General features: G+C 45.1%; 2 protein-coding genes across 8 annotated transcripts in view; one reads left to right on the top strand and one right to left on the bottom strand.

Moving 5' to 3' along the window:
- Window positions 1-5,353, bottom strand: part of RNF212B (ring finger protein 212B) — a 64,549-nt gene extending 59,196 nt beyond the window's left edge. For 2 of the 6 annotated variants that reach the window (XM_070504070.1, XM_070504075.1), the window contains exon 1: window positions 5,201-5,353. The gene's annotated coding sequence lies outside the window, so the exon portion shown is untranslated. Of the gene's footprint in view, window positions 1-3,681; window positions 3,986-5,200 lie in introns of those variants that run through there. The other 4 variants (XM_070504074.1, XM_070504072.1, XM_070504077.1 and 1 more) reach the window with 4 other exon arrangements.
- Window positions 5,354-5,442: 89 nt separating this feature from the next.
- Window positions 5,443-25,792, top strand: part of SLC7A8 (solute carrier family 7 member 8) — a 50,846-nt gene continuing 30,496 nt past the window's right edge. Inside the window, exons 1-3 of one of the 2 annotated variants that reach the window (XM_014856301.3) lie at window positions 5,443-6,350; window positions 21,105-21,309; window positions 22,193-22,344. In XM_014856301.3, coding sequence (XP_014711787.1) covers window positions 6,200-6,350; window positions 21,105-21,309; window positions 22,193-22,344 — 508 coding nt within the window. In that variant the 5' untranslated portion in view covers window positions 5,443-6,199. The remainder of the gene's footprint in view (window positions 6,351-21,104; window positions 21,310-22,192; window positions 22,345-25,792) is intronic. The other variant, XM_014856303.3, reaches the window with a different exon arrangement.

The raw sequence follows: 25,792 nt of genomic DNA, 5'->3' as shown, positions 1-25,792 counted from the left end.
AAGTTTGAGCTGCCTATTAAACAGAGACATCAAATAGACAGAGAGCTAACTCTAGAGTTTATGAAAGCGATGAGGGCTGGATCTATAAATTTGGGAAATATTCATGTATAGACACTACTGAAAGTCTGAGGACTAGATGAGGTCACCCAGGTAGTAAGGGAGGATTGAGAAGAGGAGAGGTTGGGAAGAGAAAAGGATCCAGCGGAGGAGACTGAGAAGTGGCCAGTGAGTTAGAGGAAAGCCAGGAGAGTGGATGCCCAGGAGCCATGCTGCCGTGAGATCAATAAGATGAAGACTGAGAAATTACCGATAGACTGGACCACGTGGTGGCTACTGGTGATCTCGACAAGAATGGATTCGACAAAATGACAGGGATGAAAGCTTAGGTGCAGTGGATTCAAGCATGAATGGAGGTGAAGGAGTGAAAAGGGGAGCAGAGAAGTTGGGTGGCAGCTGAAAAGGAACATGGAGTCAAGGAAACTTCTATTAGATTTGGGTTTTTTTAAGGGGCGCTATTACAGCACATTCGTATGCTGATATAATCTAGTAGAGAGTGAAAAATTGATGATGCAGGAGAGAGAGGAACAATTGCAGGAGCAAGTCCCTGGGTAGGTGAGATAGCACAGGGAAGCTAGTGCACGAGTCAGGGAGATACATAGGGGCATGGATGGCACATGAGTTTCTGTGGGAGGGAAGGCAGGTATGTGGGGAAAGCTAGGGGTAGCTTGACAGATTTAGTGGTTGGAGGATGTGGAAGTTCTCTTCTGTCTACTTCTGTTTTCTCCATGAAAAATTGGCAAGGACATCAACCAGAAGTGAGGATTTGGAGGATGGTGTTGGTTTGCAGAGAGAAGGTAAGTGGTACAGTCAGTTGACTAGGATTGCTGGGCCGTGTTGAGGGCCTGCTTGAGATCTGAGCTCTGTGTGAAATGATCTTCGAAGCAAACTTTTGATCATGTTTTTCTCGTCTTTCTACAATCCACCCCCTCCCCAGGAACCAAGGGCTACGTCTCACTACGATTATTTGGGATATCAGTTCATTAGTTATTATGTAATTAATTTATTTATTATGCATTAATGTACATCACCACTTATTCATTCATTCAACCACATTCATTGAGTGCCATGCCTGGCACATTCGAGGTACTAGGGTTACAGCAGTGAACAAAACAAATTTCTGATCTCAGGAAGCTTATCTTCCACATTCTAAAAACTATGAGTTCTCATCTTTGGTAAAATAAATCCTCAGTGAAAACCAATCAGGAAGTGGAAGTTTCAATATTTAAGTGCTCAGAACTGGAGTTGCCTAAATCCTTAGAAAGAAGAATACCAAGGCCCCGTGGCAGACTGGGTCTAGCAAAGGAGGTCAGGACTTACAGCCTGGCTGTTTCTTTCTTTCTCACTAGTCCTGGGCTGGCTCTATGGAATTCAGCCAAGTGCAGCAGACGGAAGAGTAATCTGCCAGAATTTTTGTCTCTAGTGTCAGAGCAAAGATTCGTCATTAGCTCCAGAAGGGCATGAATTAATTGACCATCAGGTCAGAGTTTGCTCCATCCAAATTCTCAGGACTGCATAAACCTTAGCAGAGGGGCCGGCCCAGTAGTGGCGCAGTGGTTAAGTTTGCACGTTCCGCTTCGTTGGCCCGGGGTCCACCGGTTCAGATCCACGTGTGGACGTGGCACCGCTCATCAAGCCATGCTGTGGTAGGCGTCCCACATATAAAGTAGAGGAAGATGGTCATGGCTGTTAGCTCAGGGCCAGTCTTCCTCAGCAAAAAGAGGAGGATTGGCAGCAGTTAGCTCAGGGCTAATCTTCCTCAAAAAAAAAAACCCTAGAAGATCAAACCTCCTTTGAACTGATGAGTATGTCCAAGAGGCAAACAGAGCACACACTAAAAAGGGCTTGTTGTAACTGACTCATCTCATGTCATCTTCCTTTCTCTCTTTCTGACCTGTTTGGATTATTTTTTTCTTATTTCTTTCCTCCTCGCTCACTAATTTTCAACTGCTTTCCATTTTTTAATGAAATAAAGGCTCCTAGAACCACTAGCTCAGGAAGCCACTGTTTGGCAGTGGTTGCTGAGATTCTAGAAGGAAAGTTGGCTTTAATCGACATTAGGGTTTCCTTCTCACTCTGGGCATGTAGGTGTGAGAAGAAGAGTGGAGTGGGAGCATAGCCTGTCAGTTCCCTCCAGGAAGAGACTTGTTCCTCTGTTAGTGACCTCAGACTTCACAGCTCTGTTATAAAGAATAAGAATAAAGTGCTTGTCTACTGGGTCCAAAAAAAGTCAAGAATGGAGTGAATATGCCTTGTGTTCTATTCCTTTGCATTAACAGATACTTCCTACTTGTTGTTTCAAAAGGGGAATATTGGAACAGACAGTGTTTTTGTTCAATTATTATACAAGCAGCATATCCCCATGCCATGTCTCTCTTTGTGAGGTAGGTGTCAGTCTCACACAGCCTTTCTCTTTCTAAATCCATATTCATGAGAAAACAGCTCTCTTACCAACCCTTTCCCTGGTTAAAAGGATCAATTTCTTCCCATCTTAAGCATGCAAAACAACAGTAAACAATCACCCAGATACTGGAAACAGAGTTGTACTAAAGTACTTGGAAAACAGCCAAAACCGAGGACTGTGTGAAGGGGGTGGCAAATGTTGAGGGGGAGGGCAGATTAGGTCGTGTGAGTCTCACCAAACAGATGTTGTGTTGGCATCAAGGTGGGTCTCAAAAAAGCACAGTTATGACGCCAACTCAAGAAGACATGGACGTGGCCCTGAACAAGGGTCTTCTGTTGCCTTCAGGCAAAAGAAGTTGAGGCTTCAGCAAGTAGCTGTACTGTCCCGGGGAAAGCTCTCAGTGTAAACCATTGATAGCCTGCTTGTCCCTGAATAGATTAAGTGTCTTGTCTTTGACCTCAGGTAAGATGCTTGTCGGAACCTCGGCATCCTAATCTTTAAAATAGGAAAAAATGATTGCTTGGTCTACCCAAAGTATTTGATGAGGAAGAAAAAAATGACATATCATGCATAAAACAGTTTGTAGACTGTAAAGCACTGTTTAAAGTAGAATAAAAGATATCACGGCAAACGTAGAATAGAGTTATGAATAAAAAAGAATTCAGTGCTCAAAATTTAAGAAATTTAAGTTAATCATTTCTATATATTTTTCTCAACATGTTACACCAAGACTTCTTTCTCTCCTATGTTCAATGTTAGTCATGTGGGATTTTCACACACTGAAGGCTTATTTTACAAGACCTCAACCTGAAGAGAGCCACATAATATAAATAAATGGTCCTGTTGAAGGAGGGGACGGTCCTTTCCTAGGTTTCACACTGTGCCATTTATAGACAGTCATCGGCCCCTTGTAATCTCCAAGTGCTAAAGAAATAGAAATGTTAATCTTCAAGCACCCTTCCTTTCCAATTTGGTATGCTTAGCACCATTATACCCCAAGAATGTATTTGATCCCATAAGTCCCCTTAGCTTCTTAGTTCATAAACTGAGATGGCTAAAGCTTACCATATTGGGTCAGTTTGCACTGGATTTAGCAAGAGACCTCAAATTCATCACATTCATGTTTTATCTCATATTAAATGCATATCATTTAAATTAGAAATATAAACATTACAGAAAGAACTCATGTTTGAGAAGCAGAAAGATTATTTGTTTTATACCTTGATGTTGAAATTTGAGCAGAAGTCTTCAAATTGGCTTATTTAAAACGAATCCATTAAATTTTCCCTCAGTGCTTTCTGATGTTGTCAGGAACGGCAGTGGCAATTTCAGTTTTTTTCTTTTTTTGAGGAAGATTAGCCCTAGCTAACATCTGCTGCCAATCCTCCTCTTTTTGCTGAGGAAGGCTGGCCCTGAGCTAACATCTGTGCCCATCTTCCTCTACTTTATATGTGGGACGCCTACCACAGCATGGCATGCCAAGTAGTGCCATGTCCGCACTCGGGATCTGAACCGGCGAACCCTGGGCTGCTGAAGCGGAATGTGTGCAGTTAACTGCTGCGCCACCAGTCCGGCCCCTCAAATTTTTTAATTTCCGGTGACTCATCCCCTCCTGTGGACTTTTGTGCTATATTTTCCCTGTTTTGTCTGTTCTTTTTTTCTTTGTGTTAAAAATCCTTTACACATCTCTATTCCCCATCTTTTTTTCTTTTTTTTTTTTTTTGCTGAGGCTTTCAATTTGCTGAGGCTTGAACTGGCACAAGGAGAATGGGTTGAACTCCCAACCTTTGAAACCTCTTAATACTTGCTGAGTGATCAAGGGGCAAAGTGGAAAAGACTGTTGATTGATCTTTACCCCGTTTGAAAAAGCCTTTGCTGCATAATAGTTCAACCATCCCCATTTTAAGGAATTAAGTATTTATTTTACTTAAAATCTAAAATCTTTTGGAACATTTTCCAAAAAGTGAGATCAAATTTCTGTACTTAGTGGTCAGTTTGGGGAACTTTATTTTTTAGACCCACTTTAAAATCAAGTAATTTGCATAATATGTTTAATCCAGATTCAAAATAATTTATTTTAGATTTATAGTGTTGTCTGCTATATAGCTTCTTGCTGTTTTTTCAAAGGACTTTACACTTATAAATAGACATCATTGCTCTCACCTGTAAGGCTGCAGTTCAACTGGGTGAAATTCTTCGGGGACCCAAGGCACAATATCAATAGGGTAATAAGTTAGTCATCTCTTAACATCAACAATCTGCTTCACAACAATCAGAGACGTATTGATAACTCCCTGTCCCCTCCCTGGTCTGCCTTCCAAATAATTTATAAATGCAAAAAATATTAGAAGTTGTGTAAGTTCCCATTCCACAGATTTTGTCATTCTTTTCTGGAACCAGGATGGGAGTCATTTTTTCCTGTCTCAGCTAACACTAAATAAGAGCTGTGAACAGTAAGGCTACCACCTCTTCCTGGTGATTTTGTTACCACTCTACTCTTCACAGCTCACAATTATACTAAATGAACCTCTTTTCCATTATGCTTCTTTCCACTCCCCTCCCCCACCCGTGGATTCCCTACTTTCAGAAACTTGAAGATGATTCCCTATGATCTTCTCTCCTGTGTCCTCAAATAATCCAGACATAAATATTTTAATACATTCGCTAGTGTATTTCTGATGGAATTAAAGTGTCTGGACCACCAGTCCCTTATTTACAAAGCTCACAAATGCTTCTGACCTGTAACGCTATACCAGCCATCGAACTCTCCCGGAACAGTTGATATGGATGGATTTTACTTCCACTTCTTACAAGGAGAAGGATGGAAAGAGAGCGACCATTGCAAAGAGAAATATTTTAATCCATTTTCTCGGCGATCTCTGGAGGCTGTGTGCTAATCTTAAATTGAAGGATGGAGCGGAACCGAGGAGGTGGGGGCGGAGCTAAGCTCAGCGCATAAAACCCCTTGCTAAAAGGGAAGCACGTTCGTTCGTATCTGCCGGAGCCACTCTCCGTAACCAAGAGAGATGGGGCAGCCTGTGCCGTGAGGACCGAGACTGGAAGAAGAAAACCAAGGACAAGAAGACAAGCGAGACAGAAGAGGACATCTCGAGAAAGCGGAAGGCAGGAGACCGGGAGGGAAAAAGAAACCCACAGCAGGTGCAAACAAGATCTAGAGCAAACCGGTCGGGTCCACAATTGTTTTCCTGGAAGAGAAGAAAGTACTGGAGGATTACCCTTTTTTCTCTTCAGTTAATGAAAACTATTTTTATTCTCATCATAAAAGAAAACGCTAAGGGGAGGTAAAGACAATCTCTGTTTTCTTAGGGGGAGACCTGAGGGAAATCCAGACTCTCTGCAGCGTCTGAATTAAGCCGTTGCCTGGTACACATTGCAGGACCATCCTGGTTTCTGAAGATCTACATCCCTTTCATGAGAATTCCAGCCGGAGGAGCTGGTACAGTTCTATTTTTATATTTAAATATCTATGTCCTTTTCCCCCCTTTTGACAACACTTTCCTTGCTTGTAAGCACGAATGACAAGAAAGTGTCAACACGGAGTAGAAATATATTCAGTTTTCTCTTTTAACTGCCTGGGTCTTTTTTAAGAGGGTAGGAGTGGTCCTTATTTCAGGAAAGGACGTTTCAATTTGAAAGGCACTCTCTCTAGATATATTTACACCCACACGCATTTAGAAAGAGAGATACCTTTCGGAGGTTGAAATCCTACTGAGAAAGATGGAAAAAGGAGCCAGGCACCGAAACAACACTGAAAAGAACCACCCAGGTGGGAGCCAGTCGGACGCCAGCCCCGAGACTGGTTCCGGAGGGGGTGGAGTAGCCCTGAAGAAGGAGATTGGATTGGTCAGTGCTTGTGGTATCATTGTAGGTGAGTCCAATTCCTTTTCCCACCAACCACTCCTCCCCCTCTCTGGTGGTCCTCCTGTGGAACCTTAACCCCTCTAAAGTGCTATTTTTGCTGCTTACTCCCATAGAAAAGAATTGTCATCCACCTGTGCTGTAACCTATCCCTAGTGGTCAAGTTTGAGAGGCGTAGGAAGTGGTCTATGTCGTTACATCTCTTCCTCCAAACCAGGCTGAGGTTCTTCCAGTGTTCATAGAATGAGCAAACTTGGGTCACACACTTGGCTGATGGTCAGCATTGCCTGGGAGCTTGTTGAAAATACAGGTCTCCCTCCTGGCTCCACACTTGAAGGTTCAGATTCAGCAGGCTTAAGGCTGGGATAGGGAACCTGAATTTTTAACAAGCTTTTATGCAGCCACCTCGGCAAGCTGTGGACTGGCTTTTGAGATGTATTTAGTAAGTATTTTGTTGTTTTATATTATCTGAAACTATGGACCTAAGGGATGTGTAATAGTAAAAATAGCTATGACAGCGGTACTAATGCCTTGCCTTTCTATAGCTTTTGCATCTTAGCACTATCACTTTGTGAAGTAGATGTGACAGGGCTGTTATTCCCATTTCACAGATGAGGAAATAAATTATGGAAGAAAAGTAGAGACAGCTTGTGCCTTTCTATAAATGTATAGTTTGCAATTTCTCTAGTTGCCTAGTGGAGTCCACCTGGCTCTTAATATCCACAGAAGACCCTGTGAGATTCTTGAAGGGAGATGGGAGTACCTAGCATGTGGAGTCAAGGAGGAACTGACCAGTAAAATGTGTCCTGGCTGGGAGGCTTTGAAGCTGGGTTGCCTGGGTGTCCCTGGGAGCGCCAGTCCAGGCCACTCCAACCCCTAACTGTGCTCTACTGGGCAGGGAGTCCCAGATATGGCTCCATCTCTGGACAGCCCATCCTCCTCTTTCCAGAGAGGCCCTAGAGATGCATGGGCAATAGCTCATTACTGTCCTCACTTCCGAGGGTGAGAGTTTCTTCCCTGTCTTTGGTAGAGGGCTCTACCTTCTTCACAGAGAAAGGGGTACAGGGCGATCAAGCCAGATATGTTGCCATGTCATCTCTCCAGAGTTCCTTTTGAAGGTTTATTGTGTCCTGGTGCCCACGAACCAGTTTCTCTGGACGACCCCAGGGTTCATGCAGTAGCACAGAGACGTTTTGGCACCTGAGCAACAGTGACACTGGAGAACATCCTTGAAATCAAATAAAATCAGTACAGTATTCAGATAATCCTCTTCACCTCTACACCCAGATCTCAGTGGTCATGTTATCTCCACTCTGTTTTCGAAATGGAATCCCACTTTGTCTAATTATCTGACTCCAGGAGGCTTTCCAGGTGTCTACAGTTGTAAGAAAGGCAATGCTATTTTAAACAATTGTACTCATGGTCTGAATCTCTTATTACCTTTTCTTTGCCTCTCCTTTGTTTCAATTGCTCTAAAAAGTGAGATCAGCAGAGTACTCAATAGGTACAGCACACGCCAATTTAAGGTCTATAATTAGCCCAGAGCCTGTTACCTCTTTCACCAGTTTGACTGATAGGGTTAAGCATTTCCTCCCTTTGGGAAGGTTCTGATTCATACACAGATGTGCACACCCACATGCACACAAACGTAATCAAACATCCTTTGTGCCTCAGCCTTGCTCACCTGCTCCTACATATGGGCAGGTCTTCAAGGGTAGGAGATATTTTCCTATATACTGAGGGTTTTTTTGGTCTCTTTAACATTTTTCTAAGACTATGAAGAAATGAGAGTGTTCAGGTATAAGATGTACAGTTTCAGTTGGATGAATGTTACCACTGATTTGTCCATAACTTCATGGATGGCAGTTCAGTGTGAGAATAGCCCCAATACTCTGTTCATTACAGAACAAGAGTAATACCTCTGGTGTTCTGTGGTGAAAAGAGATCCTAAATGCGTGATTTCAGAGAAATCAGAATATTTTTCTAGTGTGCAAGTATCCTTGTAGAGTTAATAGGCACTTTTCTACTTCTATTTAAGTAGATGAAATGGGGGCAAAATCCCTTCCACTTCCCCTCCTGCAGGGCTGTTGAGTTGCAAATGTGCTGAGCAGATGCCTTGTCCTCTTCTAGAAGGGTTTCCAAGTGGCTGATAGTGATTCAAGTTTTTTCAAGACCAAATGTAAAAATAGAAATGGCATTTTCCATGCAGAAATCAGCAATCTTGTGTTCAACATCAACACTGTGGAAGAAAGAGAATTAGACAGCAAAAACAGAAAGGAAATTTCCTAAGTGAATCAGGCGACACGGTGTGGGAAAGTAGCAATTGCCTCAAATCTATCTCATGCCCAATTGACTTAGAGAGATAAGTTAAACTATGTTTCATATAAGCTCATAAAATTTCATTGACAATCATCATCGATGATCTAAAGTAGGAATAACAGAATGGCAGGTGTTACAGGAATATAAAATGAGCCAACAGAAGACTCATGCCCTAGAGTTACTTATAATCTGATTGGGGAGATGAGATTCATACGTGTTAAACAGAGAATACTGAAAATTAATAATATGGTTGAGTTGTGTAAAAGCTGAAGGAAGTCAGAGTTGGGTGAATGGTGGGGAGCACAAAGAGAGAGAAGTTCTCACCCAGATCTAGATTGAGAAGCATCTTGAAGGATGTGGAGAAAGATGGAGTAGAGAAGATGGTTCTGGGAGATTTTGTAGGTAAAAGAGCAACAACTAAACTGTTACCATTTCATTGAGCAAAAAAAGGTGTCTTGGGGCCGGCCCCGTGGCCCAGTGGTTAAGTTCACGTGCTCCGCTTCGGCAGCCCAGGATTCGGATCCTGGGCGTGGACATGACACCACTCATTAGGCCATGTTGAGGCAGCGTCTCACATGCCACAACTAGAAGGACCCACAAGTAAAATATACAACTATGTACTGGGGGGATATGGGGAGAAAAAAGCAAGAAAAAAAGTGTGTCTAATACATCTCTGAATCTTTAGTGCTTAGCAGAAGGCCTGACATGGAACGATAACTCACATGATGGTTGAATTTAATTGACTTCTGGACAGGAATCTGAAGGCAGTCGTAGTAAGTGTTTATCTGAAGGGCTGTTGGGATCCTGGCTTGAAAATCTTTAAGCAAAGAATAATGTCATCAACCTGGACAGTTAGGTTGGCCTGTTTTAATTTTTTAACATCACGTTTGCCTTAATGTAACCACGCTATTGCTCTCCATGTACTTGGCTAAGCGGACCTCTTAGCAACAGATGAACTTAGATTTCTCTGTGAATGTGGAGTCCCCCTAAAATCTCACGAATGTGAAGGAGCAGCAAAATTCATTTATTAATGATACAAAAACTACTGTAAATAGCTATCATTATTAAACATTCTCTGCCAGACACTGGTCCAATTACCTCACTTACTTTATCTTATTTATCCCTCACAGTAACCCCATGTGGTAGGCTTATTAGCCCTGCCTCCAGATAAGGAAATAGGGGCTCAGAATGATAAGCAACGTGTTGAAAGTCACACAGCTGAAAAGTATTGAAGCCAAGATTCAAACCTAGAGCTTGTCTGAATCCTGAATCAAGCTTTTAAGCATTATTCTCTACTACTTCTGTTTTTATGTCCTAAGAGGGCTGCTTTCCTTTAGATCCTGGGCAGAGCTCCTTATTCGTTTTTACAGATGAAGCCGTTAGTGTTGTGTTCCTGGTGAGGATGCATGACAGGGTCAAGGGGAGCTGAGCAATCAGCTGGGAGTGGGAGAAGGTGCCATTCCTGGTAAAACTGCAGGAAGACTTCAGCGGAGCCTGGGGTGTATCGCTCAGCTACTGCAGGATCTGACCCGCACACACCACACTCCCATTAACCCCTTCACATGCCTACCTCTCCTCTGTGGACCAGCGTTGTTCCCAGCCACGGTGGAGGTACCCAAGGGTTCCTGGCTGTTTAGGTGAATTATATGAGTTCTGCGTTCAGGTACAAACCCAGAATCTAGATCTGAAGGCACCGGGCGGGCTGTTCAGCCTAAACAAAAATATTCATAATATGTCAGACCTTTTTGTTTTTAGCACAATGTATGTTTACAGGGAACTTGGTATATTTGCTGCAGAGCAATCCTGGATGCAGGTCTAGCTACTAGATCACTCTCTCCCAACTAACAAGATGTTTAAAAAAAATATATTTATTGAGCTCTTACTAAGTGCCAGTTCCTGTACTATAAACTCTTTACATATTACCTCATTTAATCTTGACCACAATCCTATGGAAGTAGATATTATAACTGTCTCTATTTTAAGCATGAGGAAATTGAGTCTCAGAGCGGGCAGGTAATTTGCCCAGGGTCACACAGCTGACTACTGAGATAGGCTGACTCCATGGCCAAAGCTCTTAGCCATTCCCCATTTCTGATAGGTAACAGGAGAGGAGGGAGGGAGACTGGTGTGTCCTGTGTGGTGGGGGAGAGAGCCATGGAGAACCATAACTCTGAGATTGTCTGGAAAGACCATGGATGTCTGATTTCAAAAAACTTGAGGAAAAACTTTTTTTTAAGGCTGTTTGTCTACAAAGAAGTGTGGCTATAGGTATAACTATAATGAAATGGCGCTGGGCTGATTTGGAAAAATTTCAAGTCCAAAAGATTTTCAGACCCATGTGTTTTACACCACTTTAGAAGATTTTACATTGTAGTCTCTAATATGATGTATTAGCTTTCTAATCCCCAAAATGTCTATTGGCTATTAACCAGAGGGATGGGATATGAAAATTGTTTTTTGAGTTTATACTTCAATTTTTGTTTTTTTGTTTTATTTTTGAGGAAGATTAGCCCTGAGCTAACATCTGCTGCCAAGCCTCCTCTTTTTGCTGAGGAAGACTGGCCCTGAGCTAACATCCGCACCCATCTTCCTCCACTTTATAAGTGGGACGCCTGCCACAGCATGGCTTGCCACGTGGTGCCATGTCTGCACCCAGGATCTGAACCTGCGAACCCCGGGCCGCCGAAGTGGAATGTGCGCACTTAACTACTGCACCACCAGGCGGCCCCAATTTTTTTTTTTTTAAACATGGAGGGATTAGGATTTGGTCATTCAGGATGAAAACATATTTAAAACTCTCATTGTCCTCAAAGAAAACTCTGAGACAGAAGCCAACTAGGAGGCTTGTCAAAACAAAACACATCTTGGTGAATAGAGAAAAGCTGTACTCAGCGGTGTAGTAATAATCATACGTAGCTAGCATTCATTGAGCACTGTGCACCAGGTACATAGTACCCGATCAGTGCTTTATGAATACGCTCTCCTAACCCCATGAAATAAGTACCGTTATAAAAAGGAAGGATTTGACTGAATAAGTAACGGCGCAATGACAGAGCCAGGATTCCCACTAGGTCATTGAATCCTGAAGCTTCTGGGCTTAACCAAAATACTCTACCGGATGGAGCTCAGGGTGGCTGGTATCAGGGATCCTGTTGCATGCTTCCTGCCTCCAGGAACCAGGGAGCTCAAAGAACAGGTTGAGCCTGCTCCTGACAGGGCTATAATATGTTCTCTCAAAGAGCAGAGTTATACAGAATGAATGACTAGCAGGAGACGCTTAGGATTGGGGAAAGAAAATAGGAACCCAGTAGGTAAAAAATTATGTCCAAGAAACGAACCAAATAGCCCATTTGATTTAGAAAAACAACAACAAGAACACCCTGTACCCAGATCAGATGACCTTCTCAGAGAGGCCGGCACCACATACACGACCTTTCTGAACTGAATCGGCTTATTGAAGTGGCATGGAGGTATGGGCATACAGGTTGGGGCTTCTCAAGTTGTCCGGCTATCAAGGTTTCCTGCTTTCCTCTGAGGGTTAATCTAGCAGCCTGGCTGCCTACAAAGAAATGCGTAAGGAATTTCTATGGTCGCTCTTGTTGCTTTGTTGTTGTTATTGTCTGGGGTGGGGAGGAGGTGTCAAAAAAGTAGGCATGAGCAAATAATCCCAAGAATATATTCTAAATTACCGAAAACAACAAGCAATCAGGAACCTAGGGGGCTAGAGCTCTTCCCTTCCAATTTTTAACTCCTGGCTGAGCATACAGAGCAGGAAGACATGCCTTGTTGCCTTGTTCCCCTCCCAGAATGTGCCTACTGAAGAATCCCCTTCTCCCTGGAGATCTGGGAATGAGAAACTGCAGGCTGCTCCCTGGGACAGGGGTGGGGGCTGCTGGTCATAGGATTTGGGACCGGTCCATATTTTGATGTTCAAAAACACTCGGTGAGCACGTTAAGTTAGGCCCTGTGCTGAGCACTGACAAATTCTCTTTCTAAGAAACAAAATTATCCCTCAAGTCTATTTTAAGCTGTTTTATTCATAGAATGAATGAAGTTTGAGCTGAAAAGCTTTTATCGATCACATCTCGTTCCTCATCCTTTGTCACAGTCACGAGTCCTCCCATTGGTTTGCTCCCTGCTTTAAATATCCTCAGCATTAGCAGTGACATCACTTCTGGGGAGAGAGTTTCACAATATGCCTGAGGATGTTCTGGGCAACCTCACACTGAGCTGCATGCTGTGAAGGCAGATCACCCAGAGAGAGTACCATTGCTGCAGAATTATTAGTGCCCTTTTCTCCTCTATATTTAGATCTTAAAGGTGCCTGTTTGTACATCTATGAAATACGTAATTGCTTTAGCTGCTTCTTTAGAGTACAATTCTGCGTGGGGTGACATAGGCAGGTCAGGTTGCCTTAGGGATAAGGAAGCATTTGTTAAGTGGCCCTGACGCTGGAAACAGAAAGGATATAATGAATTTTTTCATGATTTGCATCAATGTGTTGTAAAAAGGGAGGAACCATCAATGATCTAGCAGAAGAGGAGGTGCTCTGGAGATGGTCTTGAGTTTGTAAACTGCTTCCCTCTTTACAGGCTTTGTAACCTGGAACGAGTTAATTCTCAGTTTACTTACCTGTAAAATGGAAGTTTCTTGTGGAGTATTAAAATAAAGCCAGTATCCTATGGGATATATTCAATAAATGTTAATTTCTGTCTCTCCTTGAGCTCATCCACCACCATCCCCACCTCCCCTCCCATCCCCAACCCAAACACACACACTCACTAATTCTGGTTCAGAAATTTAGATTGGACTGATCAGGTAATGAAAAGAACTGCCCGATTCAGCCCAAGTCTGACCTGCTTGTCGACCAGCCAATGCTTTTCCTTTTCTCTCTGTTGATTTGAGTCTATTACTCATCAGTATCTGTCTCACGCTTCCCCTCTTCCAGGAAGCTTTTTCTAAACAGCCCAGGCCAGTGACCTTTTCCATCCCTAATATCTTGTCATATGTTGTAGTAGCATTCATGTGACCTCTATTCTCTCGGTGTTGTCAGCTCTGTGTCCACATACGTGTCTTCACTTCTCCACACAGTTCCTTAAAGGCAGGGACTGAGTCTTACTCATTTTCACATCTCCACGTATTCAGACTGGTAACTGCTTAGAAAGTATTTGTTGAATAATTGCGGTAAGTCAAAAACAAATCGCCTGTTGGAAATATGTTTACCAACAATGTGAATATATTTAACACTACTGAACTGTACACTTAAAAATGATTAAGATGGTAAATTTATGGGCCACCCCGGTGGCACAGTAGTTAAGTTTGCACGTTCCGCTTCGGCAGCCAGGGGTTGGCTGGTTTGGATCCTGGGTGCAGACATGGCAACACCTGGCAAGCTATACTGTGGGAGGCGTCCCACGTATAAAGTAGAGGAAGATGGGCACAGATGTTAGCTCAGGGCCAGTCTTCCTCAGCAAAAAGAGGAGGCTTGGCAGCAGATGTTAGCTCAGGGCTAATCTTCCTCAAAAAAAAAAAAAAAGATGGTAAATTTAATGTTATGTATTTTTTGCCACAATAAAAAAAATTTTTTAGGGGTCAGCTGGGTGGTGCAGCAGTTAAGTACACACGTTCCGCTTCAGCAGCCGGGGGTTCGCCAGTTCAGATCCCGGGTGTGGACATGGCACCATTTGGCAAGCTGTGCTTTGGTAGGCATCCCACATATAAAGTAGAGAAAGGTGGGCATGGATATTAGCTCAGGGCCAGTCTTCCTCAGCAAAAAAGAGGAGGATTGGCAGCAGAAGTTAGCTCAAGACTAATCTTCCTCAAAAAAAAAAGGTTTTTTTAGCTTAAAAATGAGTTATTCCCATGAACAATAAATTTTTGTACTTGGCTTAAAAAACCAACACCCAAATCATCTAAATTCAAATCTGGAAGGAACTTTAGAGACTAAACAAATGATGGCATTGAGGCTTGAAGGTAGAGCAGGGGTTCTCAATCTTGGTGCTATTAACTTTTGGGTCAGATACTTCCTGGTTGTGGGGAACTGTCCCATGCACCATAGAATGTTTAGCAGCATCCCTGGCTTCTACCCACTAGATGCCCGTGGCAACTCCCCTCCCCCCTGGTTGTGACAAACCAACATGTCTCCAGACATTGCCAACTGTCCCCTGGGGGTAGAGGAATGGTGCAAAATTGCTCCTGGAAGAGAACTGCTGAGGAAGACAAAGGCTCTCACTACTAGTGCCTGGTTTCCCAACCACACAGGGAGACTCTGCAGGCCGGATGAGAATCCTTAATGGGAATATTTGAGGGCTCAGCACTCTTAGCCCCTCAGGCCAGGAGGCCTGTCTTTCAGTGGCTGGTGGGTGGTGGTTGGCGCCATCGATTTCATTAAAAGTCCATGTGCGAACAAGTGCTTCCCAATTACCTTTTAAAGCAAACATGTACAGAGTGGGTGCCTAATAAATACTTTTTGAGGTGTAATTACCTGCTGGCCGCCCACCTGAGGCATCTAAAAATTATACCTAGACAAGCAGACAAATGACTCAGAGAGTGCTTATGGTCCTGGCTCCACAGTGCTATTTGGGAGCCAAGCTTCCAGAGCAAGCCCATTGAATTCTTCTGGAAATGGTCTCTATCTCTACTGCTATCAATCCTAGCAATTGCTTATATTTGCTAGGATTTCACAGATTATAAAGTTCTCCCACACATATGTGATCTCCTTTGATCCCCACAAAAACCATGTGAGGTAGGAAGGGCAGGAACAATTATTCTCATCCAGCAGATGGAAGAAGGGACTCTCAGAAAAATTCAAGTCACACGGCCTGTGAGTGGCAAAGCAAGGACTCAGTGGCTCCTCCAACTGTAAGTCTAGTGCCCTGTTCACTTTTCAGTGAGGAATCCAAAACAGCAGAGTCTTGCAGTACCTTCCACATCTCTTCTGTGGGAGATGGGAACTCCACAGGACATGTGTCGGAGTCTTGAACTGATGTCGCCCTGAGGTAGCTATTTGTACAGTCCTGATGGGAAAGTGTATTCAGTAGTCCCCCCTTATCCACGATTTTGCTTTCCGCAGTTTCAGTTACCCATGGTCAACTTCGGTCGGAAAATGTTAAATGGAAAATTCCAGAAATAAACAATAGCGAGTTTTAAATTGCGTGCCATTCTGAGTAGTGTGATGAAATCTTGCGCCATCCTGCTCCATCCTGCTGGGGATGTGAATCATCTCTTTGTCCAGCATTCTATATGCTACCCACCCGTTAGTGACTTAGTAGCCGGCTTGGTTATCAGATTGACTGTCGTGGTATCTCAGTGCTTGTGTTCAAGTAACCTTTATTTTCTTTAGTAATGCTCCCAGTGTGAAAGAGTAGTGATGCTGGCAATTTGCATATGCCAAAGAAAAGCTGTAAAGTGCTTCCTTTAAGTGAAAGTTCTCAATTTAAGGAAAGAAAAAAAATCATATCCTGATGTTGCTAAGATCTACAGGAAGAATGAATCTTCTATCCATGAAAGAGGAAAAAGAAATTCTGCTAGTTTTGCTGTCACACCTCAAATATATATGTATAGGGAAAAACATGGTATATATATGGTTTGGTACTGTCCTCAGTTTTAGACATCCAGTGGGGGTCTTAGAACATCCCCTGTGGAAAAGGGTGGACTATGTACAGGGTGAGGAGCATGGTGAGCTTCCAGGCCTGCCGTGAGGATCAAAGTGTGGCTTCAGCATACCAGACCCTGCTTCCACGCTGTTCCCCCAGTCCTGGAAATCCTGAGTTCCTCCCAGCCACTTTATGGAAGAAATTCAAAGAAGGTTCACCTCAGCTTTCTCTGGACATCCTGGAAATGGACAGAACCTCCAAGCCCCAGGAGGAGCTCTGGCTAGATTTCAAGACTAGCATGAGTTAGTATGGAAGGCCAGAGCCTTTTGGTTCTGAGGGTCTGTTGGTCATGAGAAGTCTATACTTCCATGACCAAGAAATTCTTTGATGGCTATAACATTCTAGTGCGGACAGGCCTGGAGGTGAGTAAGGCCTTAATAGGAGTCACATGGGTATAGGCCCACAGGGGAAGTCAGTGGTTATTCATAGCAAATGTAGATTTTCTCAATCCTAGCAATTTTTCTAGTGAAGACTTGCCCACTAATACAACTTGGCCCCTAAAGTGATTTGGCTGGCTTTTCTTTGGTAGAACAAGCCAAGTTGGGCCTCATTGTCCAGGCATCTTATGACCCATTTTTCACTAAAGAAGATCTATGTGATGAGATAATTACTTTACTAATTGGAGTGAAGGAAAGAGAGGATTGGAATCCTGACCTCCAATACCTTGGCTTTACCACATGGGTGGGCATGTCATTCTTGAATGGCTTTATAGACAATGAATCGAGTCTAAGAGTAAAACAATGGAGAAAAACAGTCCCCATAGTCATCAACTTTCCTCCGACCTCTCATGAAGAGAGGTAGAAAAGCCTTCTCTAGTTCTTTTTCAAAGCCACTCCAGAAAAGCCTCATTTGGATAGTCTCCAAGTTTAAAAGCCCTACAGTTAAAGTGTGTATTGTGCAATTTCTGGAGAGGCAGTGTGGAGTAGAGGGGGAAACGCTGGGCCAGGAGTCCAAGGACTTGGCCTCTTGTCCAGGCCTAGCTACCTGTGCAGTATGTGACTTTGATCAAGTCTCCTCACTTCTCTGAACTTCAGCCTTTCAGAGATAAATAGGATCGATAATACCTGCCCTGTGCACCTAAGAAAGTAGTTACGAGAATCAAGTAAGGTAGTGAATGTGATGTTTTGTAAGTCACCATTAAAGGTGGTCCTGCAATAGAAGGAAGGAATCTGACTTGTGTTCCAATTCTTTAGTAAGCGCCTTCTGTGAACCATTCTCATTGCCTATAGAGTGGAACGTGTAAAACTGTTTTCCGGGAAAAGCTTGAGGCTATGACAGAAGATTTAGGTTCTAATCCAGTTACTACTAACTTACCCTGTGATTTAGGCAAATAACTACCTCTGGGTGTCAGTTTCTTCATCCATAAAATAGGGATAATAATACCTCCCTCATTTTCCCCATTTGGAAAATAAGAATAATGTTTGCCCTACTTTCTTCCCCTGTAAACTGGAGATGGTTGTAATAGCCAGTCTACTGTCCTCAGCCGGGAAATAAGTGGGTTGCTTTACTCGTTTGCCTACAATACACACTTGACGTACTTTGCAAGATTTGGAGGGTCCAAAGAAACAAGTGTATTAAATTGCTCTGTGGAGCTAAGTTCTAGACTGATGTCAGACATGATTCATTCAGTAAATGTTTATGGAATGTCTACTACATGACTCTTGATGGGCAAGGGGAAACAATACAGTTCCTGCTCTCATGGAGCTTACAGCCTAGTGGGAGAGGTAAATATTCATCAAATAATTGCACTCAAGATTGTATTAGTAGGCATTATTTTTGAGCAAATGGTCTTTCAGCTCCAGAACATAGCTGTGCTATGGATGGCATTCCTCCCCTTGCAGAAGTTCCAGAGGCCACTAAGGTGGAGGAAATGTTATCCGATTCTGGTTTTCTAGGTAGCGGCTTCCTAGAATCAGAGAGAGGCATTCCTCTCCTTCCTCTTCCCTGGCGCTCAGGTTTAGCTAGCACAATTCAATTTTTTGTTCAAGCTTTCATCTTCGCCATTTTAATTGGGTCAAAATTAAGATTGTTGGCAAGGGAGAACCCAATTTTTATAAAATGAGGACTCTTGTCCCAGTGCCAACCTATTACAACCCTCACCATCACTGGGCAGCTCCATGGACAGACATGGTGTCCAAGAATAAGGAGAGGCAGGCAGTGGTCAGACCCCACAAAGGGCTGCTGGTGTTGCACGTCCCGCCTCCACCTGGAATGAGGGAGGGGGCACACATTCTGGAAATGTCAGAGTGGAGAACAGGAGTGTTTACTGGTCCCCATTGGGATATTTGTTTTCCAAGAACCCTTAGTGAAACATTGACATTCTTCATTCCTGAGAAGATGGGATCTTTTCAATAACATCCACCCCCACTTTCCCTCTGGAAACAGCCATTCCTGGCTCTGAGAAATGCCCAGATGTTTCCTCCCTCCCCTTTCCACACCTTAAAGACCAAAGTCAAACTTTGTTTTTCTCCTGTATTGATTGTTTTTCTAACCCCTTGAGCTAGCTTTATAACCCTACCGGTATGCTCTCTTCTTGGCTGCCTTTGAAATGCCTTACAGATCACTCTCCTGATAAATTCTTACTAGGCAAGGAATTTACTATCATCTTTCAGCACTATTAGCAACCCTGTCTCCAGTTCTCAGCTCTTGGCATTTGGTGTCTTCCAGGGAATAGTAGTATGTTTAGTTTGGCAGGTGAAGGGTCACCTCACAGGGTCACTGTGTCTTGAGTCCACGAATACTAACTACCCCAGAAGATCTTTTAGTCTCCACTAAACCAACATTCATGCAAAGCACATATAGGGACCGGTTGAGGAGAGAAGAGGGCTGAGAGATATCTTCTTATCCTATCCTAGGACTTTAAATCAACATACAAGGAAAGGAAAAACCTCTAAGAACTGGTGGCACCCAGATCTCATTTTTCTCCCTTTCTTTGCCTGATGTTTAGATCATGAATTTGAACATGAAGGATTGTTTCTTCTTTTGGTTTTATTTCTCTACACAGCCCTGTCTTTTTGGGATAGACTGTTAGCCCCAGGAGAAGGAGGGCATGTTTGAGACAGAAATGTGCCTCCTTTCCATCTGAGTATAGCTGTGGCCCCTGCCCTCTGATTCTGCATTTCAGTCTCACAGCTTGTTGCTGCTTTTACGCCCATCTGGATCCCTTCCCTCTCCCATTACTCATCTCACACTGCAATTTCTTAGTTTGAAAAGGGGCAGCATATTCTGCATTCCAGAAGAATAGAATGTTATTGCTTTTAGAACAATATGGATATCCTCTTCTCTTCCCCTTTGACTGAAATAGCTGGATATATGGGATTAAACATTGAATTTGGGTTTAGAAGTGAAAGTTTCAGGACTGGATTGAGGTTGGGGTATGGTTGAGATCTGAAAGTCGGTTTTTGAAGGTTGAACATAAAATCCTATATTCTGCATCTCGTTCAGCCCAGAACTGGTTCCAACCCACTAAAGAGAGATGGTGGGAGTTTGAGATGTCCTCAGAACACTGTCAAATCCAACCGGCCTCATAATACTCCAGCTCTGCGTTTCTCCCGGGATTCCTTTAGTCTGTGCTTCTTCCCTCAGGCCTTTGGTGGTACAGCTAGATGGGGCTTGAAGAGAGAGCTTTTGAACATCTGTCCAGTGCACCCTGATCTCCACGTTGAAACACAAGAAGTGGACAAAGGGAAACTTAGGAAGGAGCGTGTGAGGAGCTGCCCCCACTCTCCTACTCCTCCCTTGCCCAGCACACACATCCCAGCAGCCAACCCTTCAGTCCTCGCTGCTGGCCTCCCTCTCAGGAGAAAAGCAGCCTCTCACATACAGAAGCAGAAGTGGATTAGTGGAAAGAGCGCCGGATTAAGCATCAGGAGACCGACTTCTAGATCCAATTTTACCCATCAGTAGCTGTGGAATTTGGAGAAAGCCACTTAACCCCTCTGTATCTTAGTCTCTTCGTTTGTAAGATAGAGAGAGACAGCTGCTCTTCCTCCTCTTCCTCCTCTTCCTGAATTCCATAAGGTTGTTGTGAGGGTCACATGAAATGCTGGAGGGGAGCGACCTTTGGAAGACTGTAGTACAGGGGCTTCACCTGTATCGCACTCCTACAAACCACTTCCAAACTCCTAGGACTGTTTTTTTATAGGGTTATTTCATGTTTCTCACCAACGGTGGGACTGTCGTGTCTAGGGTAGAGGCGAGCCTCTGGGAGTGCTGTCCACACTCATGGGTCTTGAAAACCCCCAGTCATGGGACATGATCACAATCTGCCCAAAAGGTGTTGTCCTTCAGCTCATTTTTGAAGTGCTCTAGTTGGCAGCCAGTCTCTGAGAACAGCCTCTTTTTCCAGCCCTGTCATTTCCAGCCAGTTGTAAGACCTTTGTCACCTTGGGTGGACCATGTGCAGCCCGGTCAGAGGGTCCTGAGTTTCAAGACCTGTGCCACCACTTACTACTGTGTGGACTTCGGCAATGCACTTGGTGTCTCCAAGTCTCAGTTTTCTCCTCTGTAAAACGGGAGAAATGAGATCTGACTCCATAGGGTCATCCTGAGGATTAAAGGGGACATGTAAGATGCTTGACCCAGTTCCTGGTCTGTACCTATCCCTTGTCTGCTCCTCTTTACCCTATTTGTAAGGAGAATTGTTGCTAGACATGCCTGCCTGAAGGTGATTTACCCATCCCAAAGGCATCTTAGAATCAAATCACACATGAAACCACCCCTGGAAATGCTGGTCCTGCCAACTGTGCTGACCCCACTGTCTCCCCTGGTCCCCTTGGTGCCTCGTGCAGGGAACATCATTGGCTCTGGAATCTTCGTCTCGCCGAAGGGTGTGCTGGAGAATGCCGGCTCTGTGGGCCTTGCTCTCATCGTCTGGATCGTGACGGGTCTCATCACAGCTGTGGGAGCCTTGTGCTATGCTGAGCTCGGGGTCACCATCCCCAAATCTGGAGGTGACTACTCCTACGTCAAGGACATCTTTGGAGGACTGGCTGGGTAAGAGGTTCTGCAGAGGCCCAAGTGGTCTAGGCAGCTGAGGCCAGGGGTTTCCAGTGTGTTGAGGAGAGCTAGACAATGGGATTCCTCTTTTGCCTCTATGTGCGTTTGCTAATATAGCCTTATGTCCCCTTGATGCTCCTGAGAGTGACGGAAGAACCAGGTTGTAGTTTTAATCTCTTTGTTCATCTTAGTGGGCAAGTCTATGAGTGAGAGCAGATGAATTATATGACAACTCCCAGGGAAGGCACATCCCAAAACAAAGCCCTTTTATCTTGACAAATGAGATGATCACCTCAGAGACGAGACAGGGTACCCTCTTCTCATATTACCAAGGGTAATGGCCTCCCTCTAGAGTCAAGCCCTGATCCTGAATTTCCTCAGCTTCCGCAGCCCTGCTACTGAAGACCTCAACCCTCACCAAGGGGCCCAAGGGTGTGCAGAACACTTCCCCCTCAAACCCCACTCAATGCCTCCCTTGGAAGTTGCTTAAGTGACCACACCCTTAGCATGTCCTGGCTGTCAAAATTCTGGGGTTGCAAATTTCGCTTTCCACCACTGGATGCTGGGGGCCAGAGTGAAGAAGAGATGATAAAAGGAGAGGGGCAAGAGAAAGAAGAAACTAAGCTCTTCATCGTTCAACCATTTTATTGTCACTGCAGAGGGCTGGGAGTCTCATTTGAGGGGAGGGTAGCCTGGGCTCCTCAGCATCCCTAAAAACAAAAAGGAAACGCATCCCTTTAGCCCACCTGCGTCTCCTAACACTGCCCAGCGACTTGCCCAGGCTTCCCCCTGACGACTTCAGCGTCCCTGCCATGCCTGTTGGAGGGGACAGGATCTCTACTGCAGTCTTGGGTCAAGTCTGATCCTGGTCCCCCTTCAGGTTCCTGAGGCTATGGATTGCTGTGCTGGTGATCTACCCCACCAACCAGGCGGTCATCGCCCTCACCTTCTCCAACTACGTGCTCCAGCCGCTCTTCCCAACCTGCTTCCCCCCAGACTCTGGCCTTCGGCTCCTGGCTGCCATCTGCTTATGTAAGTGCCATCTGGGCCCTGTTCTCAGGACGGCCTCCTTCAGGCTTCCTGGTGGCGTACATGTCTCCAGTTCTCCTTCTCTCCATCTTTCTTTCCTTCCTTCCTTTATTTTTTTTTTCCCCCTCATTACTTTTCTTTCAATTTCTACATCTGTGTTTTGGATGAATGGACTCTGCATACAATTATCTGGTGTTAAAAAAAGAAGACACGTAAGTAAGTCGCTATGCAGAGGCACCATCATTTTCACTGGCAGGGTTCTCTGTGTTACACAAAGCACCTTCACCTCTGTTATCTGATCTGAGCCTCATGACTAATCCCTGAGGTAAGCTGGGCCAGTATTATAATTTTCCTAGAGCAGATAAGGAGACAGGCAAGTGACTTACCCAAGGTGGCAGGCCCCAGTGGAGCCCTGGTCTCCTGATTCCTCCTCTTTCTAGCACACACACCCCACTGAAGGCTCCCTGCTGCTCATAGGAAGATTTTTCTGGCCTCATCCACTGCAATCTGCCAGCTCATATCTTAAATGTCTCTGGTAGGAGAGTGTAAAGGTGTGAGTTGGGAAAAAATGAATGCATTGTCCATGGACCCCGCCCTTGATAAGTTTTCTGTCTAACTGGGGAGAAAAGCCATATAAACAGATTCTGTGGTTAGGATTCAATAGCAGTAAAAATTCAGACAAGGAGAAATAATCTCTGTGGGCCAGAATAGGTTAGAGAGGCTTTACAGAGGAGTTCTGCAACCCATGTTTCTAGGAGGTCTCCACACTGAGCCTCTGATATCAGGGATCTCAATGGATTGGGGTGTTTTATATCTTTTAACCAAAAACTAATTTCTAAAGTAAATATTTGGAATTTTTCAGACACTCCACTTCTAGAGTTAGCTCAGTCCCTGCCTTCCCATACCTGCCAACACACAGACACTTAGCTGAGGGTAGTGACCATCCTGGACACACCCTTTCCCAGGTCTTGACACTTTCCTTCTGTGATGCTGGTGGGATGGGGAGGGGAGCGCCCACCCCAAAGCCTTTCACAGGGAAGCCAGCTGGGATCCAAGGGGTGGTCTCCTTGGCAAGTATGCCCTCTTTGGCAGCAGTGTTCAGCTCTGGAATAGACCCCTACCATCCAGGCAAGTGGTACTGTGGGGCCATGACACTTGTTTGAGGCATATTCTTTGTACTTGGTCAGTCCTGCTCGTGGACTTGAAAGCAGAGGACTGTGGGCTCCAGAAGCAGGTTACCTAAGGCTGCACTGCTTTCTAACTGTGGCAGGTGTTGCCCAAGTTCCCCACCCCACCCCACTGTGAGATGGAGGTTGTGATCCTGCCTGCACAGGAGGTCGTGGTTGCAAAAATTCTTAGCACAGCATCAGGCACCTCCCGGCCCAGTCATATTGGGTGGTCACTGAGGGTGGTCACAGAGGGTAGTCATGAGGTCCTTGCTTGCTAGCTGGATCCAGAGCCAGGGGAGGTGGGGGAAGGGGAAGGGAGCGTGGGAATGCAGGAAGAGTTGCTGTTTCTGCCATCAGACAGGCTAATGGGGGTGGGAAGAGGGACCACATAAGTGCTGGCCACTGCTATTTCAGTGTCTCGTGCACACAGACACAGCTTCCTTTTTCCTGCTGATGCTGCTAAAGTGTCTCAGACAGAGGCCACCCTCACCCTCCGACGAGAAATTGAGAACCCTGCGGCTGTTCAGTTTGTCCCCTAGGAGAGAAACCAGGCCACAGGCTGGAGTTTCTTGGGCAGCTAGACCCCACAGCTTCCTTTGCGTTCCCCAAACTCACCAAGGGTAGGTGACCCCTTGCACAAAGACCCTCTGGAGTAGTGTAGCCCCTGGATATCCCCTAAAGCCAGACCCTCCCAGGAGATAAGATAAAGAGATGAGGATCACCCCTGCCGGCAGCCCAGCTCCAGAAAGATAGGTCATACACAGTCCCCTCCACAGCAACCACCCCCCACCCTCATCCCCACCCCCACCTCCCCACCCCCACACTGCTAGCTCCAAGCCAAGGAGGAATTTAGAAACTCTGGTAACAAAAATGACAAGATCTTCCCCTCTCCGGATTCCTGCCATCAAAGGTTCAATAAAACTTATCTGGCCTGTCCTCTGCCTCCTGGGGAGAACTCCAAGGAATTCTCTCCAACTTAGCAGCGTTCAGGCTTGCCCTCCAGAGACAGGAAGGTTTCAATGTCCTTGAGATATGTGTTCAAGTACTTTTCTACCTTCACAAGCAGAAAAGTCTTGTTAAACATTCCTCCTTATTTCCTTTGGGGGAAATGGAAAATAGCTCCTTACTCACCCTGTAGGCCACCCCTTTCCTCCCAGATGTGAGGGCCATGTGGAACCCCCGACTCCCCACCCCCCCACCCCCCTCCCCCCCGGCGGAGGTGCACAGTACATGGAGCCATACACTCGCCCTCCCTCACCAGACACTCCCGGCTGCTTTGAGTCTGTGTGCAAAGTTTCTGTTTTCTGGTTTGTTGAATGCTTTTTCCTTTTTTTGGAGCCCACTTCAACAGGCCCCTCAAATCATTTCTCAAAGTGTCTAGTAAAATAGGAACCAGGTCAGGAAGGCTTGGGGGATGCTGTCTTTCATTGAATGCTGATACCTCTTATTCCAGCACCCCTCCTACCATCATCCAGCCGCACCCCAATCCCTTAGCAGGTGCCAGGCAAGCCAGCTGTGTAAAATAGGCCCAGCGTTCTTTGGCAGTAGAGCCGAGTGTGGCCCAGTCTAGCCGTATTCTTGAGGGAAGCAGTAGACAGCTTGGGGATGGTCTGAATGTATTTATGTAAGGAGCTCTGCCTTCTGCTGTGTCATTTTGGCACACTGACGATGGGGCTGGCTCAAGCCACTGTGGAATAAGAGTTTTGAGGGAGAAGCCACCCTCTGTGAAGAGGTCACAGTATATAATGGAGGGCATGGGGTTGAGGGAGCTGGAGGACAGGGCACAGAGCGCAGCGGGGAGAGCTGGCGTGGCAAAGCCCCTGGCTGGCGTTTGCTGTGGGAGGAAGGAGATGAGGTCAAGACTGGTTGGCGGTGGGGTGCAATTCGGAATAGATTGGATGAGAAATGATGGTGGAAAGAGCCAGATTGGGGTGGAGAGGCAGAGAGCCTGCTGTAACTGGCTTTCCTGCAAGTTGCCAGATGCCTGGTGCGGGGAGGAGACGGAGGGAGGGACAGCACTGCAGATCTGGATCACGCTTATGCAACTGCAGCTGCCACTCGGAGTTATTCTATGATTTAGGTCAAAGCTGATTAGTCACTGCTGAGTCAGCAGAATACGCTAGCCACCATGCAGTAAAAAAAGAAAGTATTTTACATTTTAATTAAATGAAAATCCTTCCTCCCTGCTCCAGAGCAAGCATATTAATGGGAAGACAGAGTTAGGAACCGGGACAGGAGGTGTTAAAACTTGGTTTGGGTGCCTTCTTTTGTGATTTACTTGA

This window comes from Equus asinus, chromosome 2, assembly GCF_041296235.1.
Source record: "Equus asinus isolate D_3611 breed Donkey chromosome 2, EquAss-T2T_v2, whole genome shotgun sequence".
Taxonomy (NCBI): Eukaryota; Metazoa; Chordata; class Mammalia; order Perissodactyla; family Equidae; genus Equus; species Equus asinus.
Note: the sequence above shows the minus strand (reverse complement) of the source record. Positions and strands in the feature narration are given on the sequence as shown.